Source organism: Cottoperca gobio, chromosome 14, assembly GCF_900634415.1.
Source record: "Cottoperca gobio chromosome 14, fCotGob3.1, whole genome shotgun sequence".
NCBI lineage: Eukaryota > Metazoa > Chordata > Actinopteri > Perciformes > Bovichtidae > Cottoperca > Cottoperca gobio.
Window position 1 is genome coordinate 5,542,586 of NC_041368.1, and position 13,006 is coordinate 5,555,591.

Below are 13,006 nucleotides of genomic sequence, written 5' to 3' on the forward strand. Positions count from 1 at the left end.
CCCATCACCCCTTTAGGGATGATTCGTTGAAAAATGTCTTCAATTCAGTTTTCAAGGATTTATTATAATGTTGGACCGCCAAAATACTTTGAAAGTTGGAAAATGCCATATGCATTACAACTGGATTCTTCCAGTCTGGATTAAAAATGAGCACAACAACTGAGAGGATTGTACTGGCAGTCCATGAAAGTTGTACATAGTTAGAGTTTTGCGTGCGAAAGTGAGGGAGGTGAAATGTCTTAGTTCAGGATTTACTAATATAATGTAATATAATGATATTCAATTATAAAAATGTAATGATTATGAATTTTGAAATGGAAAATGATATTAAGTATCACAAAAAACCATTAACACATTCAGAGTAATAATTTCATTCAAATTGAATATTTAATTTCAAGTGTAACATGTGGGTAAAAAGTTAACTTTTCCTCTGAAAGCATTACAAATCTAACATGTTTTTTTACTTGAATAGAAACCCTCTATTCTTCATGAGTACATTTCAAAACAACAGGCCACTGTGATTCATAATGCATGGTAACATTTAAAAATGGATGGCCTAAACAATGTTGCTTTTAAACCCCAAACAGGCTGACATTTTGAAGCTTCACATCCACCGGCAGCTATTTTTTAACCTAAATTTACCCTGCGTGTTGTACGTCTGTCCTCTGTGAGTTTAAATGGCAAAGTGCAAATGGAAATTCCAGTACTTGCTAGAATGGCTCCTCTTTTCCTGTCTACGCCCCACTGTTTCCTGCCTGCTGCATGATAGGTGTGTTGACTTTGAGATTGGAGCGTCTGACTTTGGGGTACGGATTGGTCTGAGTGTGGGAAAGGGTGTTGGTTTCTCCTGGCCATCTACACACCAAACACTAATCCTTCACTTTGAGCTTCCTCTGGCTCCTCTATAATCTCACCCTCTTCAAACTGAGGGCACATCGGATACAATGATCCGTTTAAAATGTAGCTCTGCCTAATTAAAGGCCTCACAGCCAACATTTCATGTCTTTTTTTGTCACAAACGCAGCGTATACTTACTCTTTGTGTTTGTGCAGCCCTGTCATAGACAAGTCCATTAGTGCTATTAGCTGCCATTAGAGGTAACTCGGCTCTTTCTAATGAACGCCAGCACACAGAGTGTCAGCTGTGTGCTTCCTCACTTCCTGTGGAGGTAAATATTATGTTTTTCTCCTCTGCATCCACAGCACGAATGTGTCATGTCTGTGATGTGTCCGTGCGTCTGTAAACCTCTCTGGGGAATGTAAGATCACTTTACAAACTGAGCCTCACAGAGGCCTGCCTGACTGCACCTGAACAATACAGTAGTTCATTCACTGACTAACTCTGGCCTTTGCTCACTGTGATAAAAATCAAGTCTTTGTAAGCCTCTGCTTATGAGGAGAGGAGGGAAAATGGTATCCAGTTCTCAAAATTGGTGTGTTTATAAAAAAAAAGGTCTATGCATTAATACCTTTGACCTGATTTCTGACTGAGCTGAACAAGTGAATGAACTCACACATTTAAAACTATACATGACTTGGTAACTGGAAGTCAGATGTAAACAGCATTTGAATAAAAGGAAAAAGTAATTTATATAATCAGAAATAACAATGAAACAATATTTGAAGGATTCAGCCCTGAAGAGTCTTTTTTTCCTTTTGTATGTATGTATACATGTATGTATGCATTTTATATATACGGTATATGTATATGTGTATATGTATGCGCATCATCTTGTGAGCCTACTGTCTTTTCTTTCTTTTTTTAAATTCTCAATTTTTATTGTTATTATTTACTTTATTTCGTTATTTTCTTTCTCAACTCTACTAATGTATTATTATTTTTTTCACTATGAAAAATATAAACATTGCAGTAATGCTAGTGTAAACAAATACACAACCTCATGTGTAAGCAAATATACATTTATGAATTTAAAGAATTGGTCATTCACCCATTTAAAAGTTAATATTTATTTTAGAATAAATATTGCACAACTTCCCAGACAGGAACACAAACTGAAGCTCAACCTTTAACGGCTACATGACCTCAGGAAATGAGAACACCTAACCATCACACGCTGAGGTGTACAAGGTTTTTCCAATCCCAATTGGATTCACAAGATGCATGAATCTACTAACAAATAATTTGATTTCAATGTTTTACTTCTACCTGTGGAAATACATAATAGTTACAAACTTCTGCTAATAAATAAAAAAACAGACAAAGACATTATTAATGACATATTAGTTAACGATTGTTCATTTATGAAACTTCCTTTCTTCATGAGACGCTCCTCAGTAACTGAGTCAGCTGCTGAGCAGCACAACATTAATAACTAATTTATTTATTTATATAATTACTTATTACTTTAACATTACTGTTTCTGGCCTTGTACTTTATGATCATCTTACCATTACATGCCCTTTTCCCATCAAGGAAAGTGAAGCACCACCCTACAACCTCAACATCTCGGGGTGTAAATCACAAGGTTCATCATGATACAACATTATATTGATTCTTTGGAAAACAATATGATATTTGCTGATATCAAAAAGTCTGCCACGATACGATTTCAATTTGATTCAGGGGCCTGTGATTGATATCAGACTATATCATATAAAATATAGTAAAATATGATATGACAAATGTCTTACTCGACTCTTCCAGACATTTAAATGAAGAAATATCTATTATTTTTAATACAAAGAATACAACTGGACCTCCTGTTGTTCACTATAAAGTGACACATTTCTCAAGTTTGAGCCCGGTGTGAAGGTGTAGAAAGGAGGTGTGCATGGATGGAAATGGTGACACAGATGTGCCATGGGAATTTCAAAATAAAGGCGGATCTTAAAGATGATGATATGTATCAATGTTTTCACTTTGCATGGATGCTATTTGCTTGTTGATCATGAATCGATACATATATCCAGATTGATGGATCCACCCCTACTAACAAGTAGCTACTTTAGTTACCAGGGGATTCACAATTAGTTCCTTGATAACAAACCAGACAGCAGGATCCTCAAAAAACATTTTAAGGTATCAGCAACACGACATATGGACGTGAACACTAACAAATATGTGCTCTGAAAAGGATCCATGCGATTAGAGTCCAGCTGTCTGTGGTTTGTAGTTAAGGAAGTTACATGTGGGCATAGCATATAGCTCAGTTATGTAACTCTGAAGACACTTCTGTAGTTTTTTCAAATTACCACTGGCTGCACATTTCTTTGCTCTGAAGTGAAGCAAGCTCTTTATGAAAGTCTCCTAAAATAGATCAGGGGAAAGTAATTAAGTAAATAATCATTTCTTAATTCACTGCTGTATGATGATTCATATGGATGTGATGAATCCCCAACAGAATGTAGAGAAACAAGAGACAACACATGGTATGAAGTGATTAAATAGGTTTATTTGATTTACAGACATGTACATTTTCTATCAACCCCCCGAAGGAGCCTCACAGTTCAGTTCTAGAATAATATCCTTTGATTTCTCTACACTTCTCTTGTATTGACTTGCTCTAAAAATAAAAAATAACCTTTGTTTTCTGCTCAACATCAGAAATAGGTTTATTTATACACAATTCTTGTATGACAAGAAATAGCACATTCTCAATACATCACTTCAGTGATTATTAACACAGAATTACTCAATACAACAGACTTATACTCCTAAAGGACTGGTGCTAAATTAACTAAAATTTGGCAAAGTGAAACTCAATTCATGACCCATCTGACCAGAGCCAACGTCCCTTCTCATGATCGATGACGATATGTCAGCACTAACTGTACTGTGAGCATGAAGTGACAGACCTCTGTGGCAGAGGCTGTGGAGTTGATGCTAGGCTATGGTTCAAATAAATCCCTGAACATTAAGTGTGCAAAATGGTTTGATCAGTTGAAAACATTTACAAGAGCTACAAAAATTAATGCAAAAAGTATTGCACCCTAAACATGAGACCAATATGTTGTCCTAAATGCATCACATGGCAGTTCTTTTTTTTGTGTAATATGCGTTAGATGTCCAATTCATGATCACAGTAAACGGGAGGAATCTTAGTGATGTAAAAAGGTATTGTGTTGTTTCATTGTGATACAAAAGGATGAACAAACAGGCATTTCTAAACCCAATGACATACAACAAAGTGTAATATACCCAAACCTTAAACTTCCCTTTATAGATTATTCTTCATTATGGTAACAAACAAATAAATACATTGCATCCAAGCCATCATTTACAATATATTAAAATTGCTGCGTGATATATATCTATATTGTAGTTATTTAAAAAAACTAATTTGGTAACATTAAGAAAAAAGAAAAATCAACAAAAGAAAGGTAAGAAGCTTAGTTCATTAAGAAGATGTAGGTGTGTAAACACGTCAGGTTGGACAGAATCACATTCAGAGAGCTCCACGCAGTTGGAGAGATGCTAAAGCTAATGATCTGGCAACAAGGACACAGCCCACACAGCACCCCGCACACAGCCAGTGAGTCATGCTCACACATCAATGCTACGAGAACCATCTCGACGTTTCCCTTTATTCCTCCGCTAAGGTTATTCTATAATCCTCCTTCAGTGTTTACTTGGAGGTCTGCAAAGTGTTTTTTTCTCCTTTATGCACCAGTTTTTAAAACCTTCGACTCCATTAGTGGCTTCAAGGGTTCTGTAAAATCTATCCACCAAGCAATATACAACAAAACTATCCTTCAAAGATGCTCCTAATGAAGCTTTTGCCTAAACCCTTGTATATACAAGCAACTAGCTAAAGCAGACTTTTTTCTTCTTTGTGGGATTTTGCATTAAAGTTGCATTATTACAAGTACAATGCAAATGCTGTAATTAAAGCATGAGTGATGAAACCAAATCCAGATTCTGTACTAATTCTTATGTCAATCTCTAGTCATTCTCTGGTAGCACGGCGTTCTCTCTCCATACTCGTCAAATACGGCAGCTTGGTCAGTGGTCCTATGCGTCAAACTGTGACGCTCCATGTACCCCTCTAGTGTCAATTTTGCTCAGTGCAGGGTTGCCTCTAGTGGCTGCAGTAATTATGACGGGAATAAAGGATTAAGTATAACGAGCGATAAGGTCCGGGTATGGCGGAGGTCGGAGTGGATGGATGAGTCAAACAAAGGTTGACTTATTTTAACTAAAGTATCGTACTTAACTGATGTAACGTACACAATGTATTCAACTTACATACGTAACTTAAGTTATGTAACAAACTTACTTATTTGAATCCAAATCATAATTTTAAGGGTTTAGTTCCCTTAACCAAGTAGTTACTTAATATACATAGTAAACTACCGTAACTTGACGTGACGTAGACTATCGGACTACCCTGCATATTTATGCTAAAGGTTACACAGTGTGTTTAAAAGTGACAGCAAGACGTCCTGACAAAGCTGCTTTATTTGACGAGTTGGGAGTTCTTCTTCAGATCCTGCAGTGACATCTGAGGACCTACTGGTCTGATTTCAAATTGGGGATTCCTCTCTTATCTGTTATCTACAATAAGAGCTCGCCATCAGTCTAACCTGGGGCTGAACGATTTCCTGTTCCTGTCTGGGATTTTGATGTCTCTTAGTAATAAACTGATGACCGTGGCTCCAGCTCTACTTAAAGGTCCTTTCTTCTTATCGTGGAATGGGATATCTACAATTGCGAGTGGGAAAGGTCTCTTTACACAATGCCTGGTATTGTAACCAGCGTAGACTGGACTGGAATCCATCATTAAAAGCTACTCCGTCTCTGTGTGGGTGATGTGTCCAGAAATTCAAAACCAACCATCAGAGAGCTAATCCCTTTAAAGGGAAAACCGAGCTCACTGATAAGGCAGTGTGGATATAAAGGTTGGTTTCCTCTAAAAATGTTTGTATTGCTTCTCATGTACACTAAAAACACAGGTGGTACTCCTTAAAAGTCAAAAGAGTAGCATTTCATTTACTTTTGGGAAAAGCATGTACATTATATATTATAAAATATCGAGTCCAGTGTCCACTTTAAATCGCCCTGATTGCATCATCGTCCTTCTGAAACAATCATAGGCAGTAACCTCCAGTTTCAAATCCAACATCACACAGAAAGAAAAAGAATTAAAAAAGAAATCACAAGAAAACTTGTGAAAAATAATGTGCAGAAATATCTCATCTCTGTCATGTTCTCTGGCACTGTCTATGCTGATGTAAGTGCTAAAAGCTAAAAATAAAAACACATGTGGGGGTCAAAAAGAAACAGCTGTTGATGGGAAAGCTCCAATATTTAAGGCTGATTCACTGACCTTTAGACAGTTTTTGGCTCTTGGTTTGATGGCTATGTTTACATGCACAACTAAACTTGGATCGATTATGATAATACTGCGTTAATCATGTAAACACTGTATTGACATTTAAAGTTCATGTTGTTAATACTGCTATTAAGATGTGCAAAATAATCTGATTATTGGAGCTTGTTTGAACAGATGCACAACACTTTGAGAATTATATTCCTGCAGCAACTTTTAACATGATGGATCATTTTCTTGACATAACTTGAATTTTACAGCTTCTGTCTGTTTACAGTCTTAGGCTGATGAGAGCCACGGCAGAATGAATTGTGAATATTTGCACGGGAGCAACAGAAATACCATTGGAGCTTTATGACTGCAGTTTACACATGCTGCTGGTTCTAATGTCTGGCAAATACAAACAGCTTAATCAAACTCCTTTCATAGCCAATAACTGAATTATAGTGTGCATGTAAACATAGTCAGTGACGAAGTTATGAGTGTTGTTGGTGGTCAGTGCAAAGTCTGAAGGAATGTAATGACGCTATGGCACTTGGTGCAGATTGACAGCCGATATAACAGACAGATAGACAGAAAGACAGACAGATAGAGACAGACAGGGCAGGTTCATGGTCAGCATTCAGTAGTATGGCATCAGGAGTCGGCGGGGTCACGTGGGGATTTCGCCACCCCACCTCCTCCCTGGAAGGTTCAGTGGATCCTCGCAGACAGAGGTGAGGAGGACACCAGCTGTCGGCTTCAGCGCAGCGCTGTGTGCCGTCTCACCGACCTGTGATTTAGAGGCGTTTCAAGGAGGGGCAAGACGCTCCCTCGTTCTAATTCTGAGCAGCCTCCACAAGTGTGTAGAAAGGAAGAGCAGCAGGAGCCAAGAGGAGGAGGAGGAGGAGGAGGAGGAGGAGGAGGAGGAGGAGGTTGATCGTGGCGGTGACGGCAGTGAAGACAACATGGACGTGGTTTTAAAGGAGTGGATCAGCTGCCCTCGCTTTATCTCCATTTCGCCATCCTTAGTTGCTCCTCATGTGGTTGTCACCTGAAAGAGAGAGCGGTGGAGAGAGAGGGGAGAAAATGGTGCAGTTAGAGTCCGGTCTCACCACAGGATGCTCTCATGTAATTAATGTTGAGGTCGAAAGCTCCTGGGCCATCTGTCAGGACCTTCCCGATAACGCCAGAACACCAGGTCCAGCCTGTGACCTAAATACTTTCCTGCACACAGCATACCAACACATAACAGTTTGTTTAATGCAGATCCCCCCCCCCCCCCCCCCCTGTCTGTAAAGCAGCCAGCTTTAAGCCACAGTAACACACAGATGCTGCCTCTCCAGATTGCGGCTTCACATTAGATGATGAGGTTCCTGTGTTTATGCCTCAGTGTATATATCAAATATGTTACTAAACATATACACAAAGATTAAAGAAGGAAAAGGTTTGCTGATGTAATAAAATGCTTCTTAGGCTTTCAGCAAGTTTTGGAAGAATGCAGGCTGCAAACATTGCATTGCATAAAAGATGTTAAAAAACATAAAAACACTGTATGACCAACCAACCTCAGTGTGAAATTAACTTCAATGTAACTAGAGGTGTCAAGAAGTAGTAGTGTACAATACAATAAGTACAATAAGTCCCATTGAATTGTAGCGGAGAAGAATCATAAAGTAGCATAAAAAACAAAACACTCAAGTAACTTGAGTGAACGCACTAAGTTACCTTCCACCACTGTGGCTCATTTTCAAGAAATGATTTGCTTTGCATGCTCTCTGTCCCAAGAAAGGGAGAAAAATGCCTTTATAATTCTGCTATATTTCACTTGTATTGTGCTCACTCACAGGAACTTTTCTGACAAATGATTTATTTATGTAAACACAATAAACCTAATATGGAATAAATCTGATTATTATGATCTGTTAAAGACAAATAATCGTGGCTTCTTCAATGTCCTCCAGCTGCTGAAATACAGATAAACAAAGCTCATATAAGGGGAGAATGTGGCACCGGAGGGGAAAACTACACTCCAGTTTGGAGATTGGAACATTAAAGGTTCACGGGGCCGCGGCTGTGAGCTCTTCAGATTGGATGAGAGTGATGGTGCGTCCCGTTGTTTGTTTGTGGTCTGACATTACGGTGCCCTGGATGCTCCAGTGCACAAGCTACTACTGCTGCTACAATAGGATTAGTGCAGGGGGCTCGGCGGAGCGATGTTCCGAGCTAGTGTCTCACACTCTCAAACACACATCCACACACCCATGGGCCAGAGACACTGCTGTGTTCCAGAAACACAACAGCCACACATCATACAAACAACGGTAATGGCTTCAACGGGAGGATTAGAGGAATTTAAAAAACAATGTGTTTTTTGTTCTGTAGATGCACATCCAATCCTCTCTGTAACAAACGCTTTCTCTCAATTATTAGTGTCGGTGGTTGCCGTAAACTGGGAATTGTCTATGAGCCAAACTTGAAATTAAATTGATCAAATGCCAGCGTGACATAGCGATAATTAAAGCTGTGAATGCTTTGATATGTGCGAGATTGGCCTGCCTCCTCGCAGCTTCACTGTTACTGTGCTGGTGACTGCTGGCTTCTCAAGCAAAGGGGAGGTCTGATTGGTCTGGCAAGCAAATAGACTCTAATCAAACCCACTTGTAGTGGTTTCTGGCTGGGAAGATGCCATTGCTATAGATCTATAGAGCTTCTCATTCAAGGACGAATGGAGAGAGCAGTGATTGGATTTTTACAACATCTCAAAATAGTACCATGACACAAAAATCCTAGCAGATAGCACGTAATAGTATGATTAAAAACACTTATTACCAAAGTGGTAACATCCAACACTATACATGGAAACATACAAATTACAACATTAACCTGGTTCATGCCCATGGTGCAAACTCTCTCCCTTAAAAATGAACCATCAACTCTCCCCACACTGTTTTAAAGATTAATTTTGTTTGACTTCGTTAATATGCTGGAGCAGTTTGTCCCATAAGGAGATCCCAGTATAGAAAAATTAGCTTTTTTCTATTTAACTTTTGGATAGTTAATTATATTCTGGGGCCCTTTTGTTAATTTTATCAAACATATTGTTTTGGTAATAGGTTACTTGTAAAGAGACTTCATTATAAGCTATGTGTGTGTGTGTGTGTGTGTGTGTGTGTGTGTGTGTGTGTGTGTGTGTGTGTGGTCGCAGCCCTACCCGGCCTACCATGAACCCATTCTGCTGACTGAGGACTCGGAGCTTTTGTTGAACGATAAGAGTGCGAAGAAGGAAAGTATGTGCCTGCAGCTGTATAAACACTTTTAACAGTTAAAGTTTGGACAGCAGTGACTAAATCAGAGGTTGGCCTCTTGATGCAGGCTTCCTCTCCGAGAAATATTAGATTGTAGTTACTGAATAAATGAGTGTGAAGTTCCGCTGTCAGATCTCACGCTGATCTCTTGACAGCCCCCCAGCTTGGGGATGTCCTCTAGTTATCATGCGGTGTGGAGTGAATTTGGTCAGCAGAGGCCGGTTCCTCCTGCAGAGGAAGTTAATTGGATCTCAGTGTATCTGATCTCCATCTGGGATTGCTTCACCAGAGATTAATAGCTTGCAATGTATAACATCTTAGGCAATTACTGGTTCTCTTCATCCTCATGTATTCAGCTTGTGTCTTTCCTCTCCTTCACTTTCACCTCTTGTCAGAGCCAAACACTTTTTCTGTAATCAAAATGGTCTTCTTAATCTTCCCAGTGGAAGTATATAGATATTTTACTTAAAGGGTCATTTCAGTATTTTTTTACCTGGACCCTGTTTCTCCATGTTTTTGTGTGTAAGTGACTAATGGGGACAACAACTTTTAAAATTGGTCCAGCATTGAGAGATCGCAGCAGACGGCAGCCGTTAAATGTAATGTAATGTAATCATACCGGGAAATTTTGCACCGTCAATGTACGTTGACAGGCTCAGATTGTTATTATAAGTGGCCCCTATTTAGAAATAAAATGTTTTTTTTACATTTCACTTCATCGGGTCTGTTTGTTATTCTGTCATGTTACTTGGTGCCGGAAGACAACAGTGGAAATGTGAGGGAGTGATGGAGAGAGGAATACTGCTTTTGTTAAGAGTTTGTTGTGTTGGAGTACAGAGAGATTTTCAATGTCATGGCTAAACATCTGGCAGATTTACACAATGTGGATGTGATCTGAGATTTCAGAAATTCTCTGAGCGAGACTAACGGCCCGGATCAACCGAGTATAAGAATAACGTAGCAGCAAATGGAAATAAATAAGTAAATTACAAGTACCTCAAAATTGTACTTAAGTACGGTACTTGAGTCAATGTACTGTTCATCACTGAAACTACCACAGCATATATCTCCTTCCATCTCGCAGCGTTTCTTTCCTAATTGTTTCTCAGCGCTGCATGTTGTACCTCTGGGGACAGTGATCAGAGAGTGTGAAGACTGAACACTTGTCACCAGAGAGCGGATGAACTGTGAACTGTATCGATCTGTGAGTCAGACCCGAGGGAGGAAATGTTGCCTGTCACTGATTGGATTATGCTCCAAAACAAAGTTGTTGAAAATCAATCAGCACAGAGAGGTTCGCTTTAGAATAGAAATGATCAGTTTCCAGGCGTATTCAACTCTGACCTCATGTAGCTGTAATCACTGTTCTCTATAATTAGCCCCGTTTGACAGCAGGGAGAAAATACTTTAGCTGCTGTGTGTAACAGAGAAGTGATGAAACCCTCAGGCTGAGAGCATAAACTGTTTTCTGCTTTCAAAGTTGATTGTGATGGGTAATCCATCACACTACTACTTTTCTTTGGGCCTAGTTCTGTGGTGATTCTCATTCAAGGACACTTCAACACGGCAGATTTTAAATGTGTCTTACTGCAGAAACGTACACTAACTAAATTCACATTACATTTTTTTGCATTCCCAGCAATATATCTCCTAAATTTGGCCAATTAGTAATTTTCAGTCTTTGCATTTCCTCGTCCAATTCCGTGTTGTAACCCAATACAGCATTGTACAAATAAAGCCGGACCTTGAACATTGAACGCAATGCTTTTCATCAGTCAAATTTCAGATCTCTGAGTGCACATTGAATGCACAAAGCAAAACATTTTTCATTTACAATGGTCGTAACTGTGATAGACAGACTACCAGGATGCCGCTGAAAGTACATGTTAAGTCTTAAGTGAAATGACCAGACTATAGTTATATAGTATAGTATATAGCTATAGTAACTTATAGTCACTAATAATAATATAAAGTGTGTTTGTAGTTCATGGGATCGTCCTGTCTTGTGCCTGCAGGAATTTGTACCTTCGTACACTTTTTCCACCAAATCGACTGTTGCTTTCAAATACTGCAGGGAGTTGCAAGTGGCAGATCACACTGCTTCCTGAACTCTAACCACTCTGTAAGAAATCCTTCACAGCTCAATTTCAGAGTTTTCACAAGTTGGTGCAATTGCATCATGAAAAAAAAATCTGAGTGCTTGTCAGTGAGTTTATGATCAAACCCTTGTTTAAATATTTAAATCCTTAAAATAAACTAATTAATATTTTCTTTGGAAAGCTCCAAAATATCTAAAAGGAAGTGATTTGTTTGTCATACAATGAGACACATTGTTGGGAGGTGGCAATAATAAACCCAGCAGCATCATGACCTATTATTTTGCACTTTATGCATGGTATTTAGACAAATGTTTAGAGGAAAAATAAACTCAGATAAGATTACAAAGAAATGATTAGGAAGTGGTAAAACCTTGAACTTTTGGCTATACATGATAACCTTTACAAATAAGTCACAACAGATTCCTTGTCCTTCTAATCAGTGAGGCAGAGTTTAATCTTGTTACTTTTTACCAGCAACTACAGTTGCTCCCCATTGTCCTGCAGTGCAGAGTTGGCTGGTATGCTGCCAATTACTGTGTCTTTTCTTTGCTCGGTTAATAATTAGAGAGGTTTTGCACCATGTGTGTAGGTCTGATAAAGGCAGGAAGGAGGGAAGGCAGCTCAGTTCTTGATAAGATGCCAGATAGTTGGTCAAATAACGACCACTCCAAGAATGCCTGGACACTCCCTGAGTACAATGGGACGGTAAATGGATCATAGATCAATCATTTGTGTTTCATCGCGTCACCTTTACACTGTCATTAAGCTTTAGATGGCCTCAGGTCAAAGTGTCATTTAAGTCCTGAAAAATCTTGAGCTCTAAATCAGCGGTCCCCAAACCTTTTTATGCCACGGACCGGTTTCATGTAAAACAATATGTTCGCGGACCGGGGGGTTGAATAAAAACGATACGGCCGGCATAAAAACAAATATATAGTGCATAAAAAAACTCACCATTACGCTGAATTATTGGGAGCCCTGAGCTTGTGTCTCTGCAACGAGCCGGTCCAACATAGGGGTATCAATTCTTCACCAATAGTAAAAGGTTTCTTCTCTTAGCAATACAGTTAGTCACTAAGTATGACGCTCTCAGTGCACTCGCATGTGTTGATGTGGTGGCCATCAGTAATTGTTTATGTCCTTCTTGTTCATGTTTTTTTCTTTCAAAAAACTCCAAGGGCTTGTCTTTTAACGCCGGGTGCCGGCGAAGCCATTATGAAGGCTTCGTTGCCTCATGTGCGAGCCTGTATGTTATGCAGAGCTGTAGCGATAAAGACGTATTGTAAGTAGGACTCCTGATATTGTCTTTTAAATGTCTCCTCATTGGGTCT

At 39.1% G+C, this 13,006-nt stretch overlaps 1 protein-coding gene across 2 annotated transcripts in view; it reads right to left on the reverse strand.

Annotated features, from left to right (window-relative positions):
• Nucleotides 1-3,392: 3,392 nt before the first annotated feature.
• The window catches only part of spns2 (SPNS lysolipid transporter 2, sphingosine-1-phosphate), a 67,960-nt gene continuing 58,346 nt past the window's right edge, over nt 3,393-13,006 (reverse strand). For both annotated transcript variants that reach the window (XM_029447496.1, XM_029447497.1), the window contains exon 13: nt 3,393-7,322. In XM_029447496.1, coding sequence (XP_029303356.1) covers nt 7,308-7,322 — 15 coding nt within the window. In that variant the 3' untranslated portion in view covers nt 3,393-7,307. The remainder of the gene's footprint in view (nt 7,323-13,006) is intronic.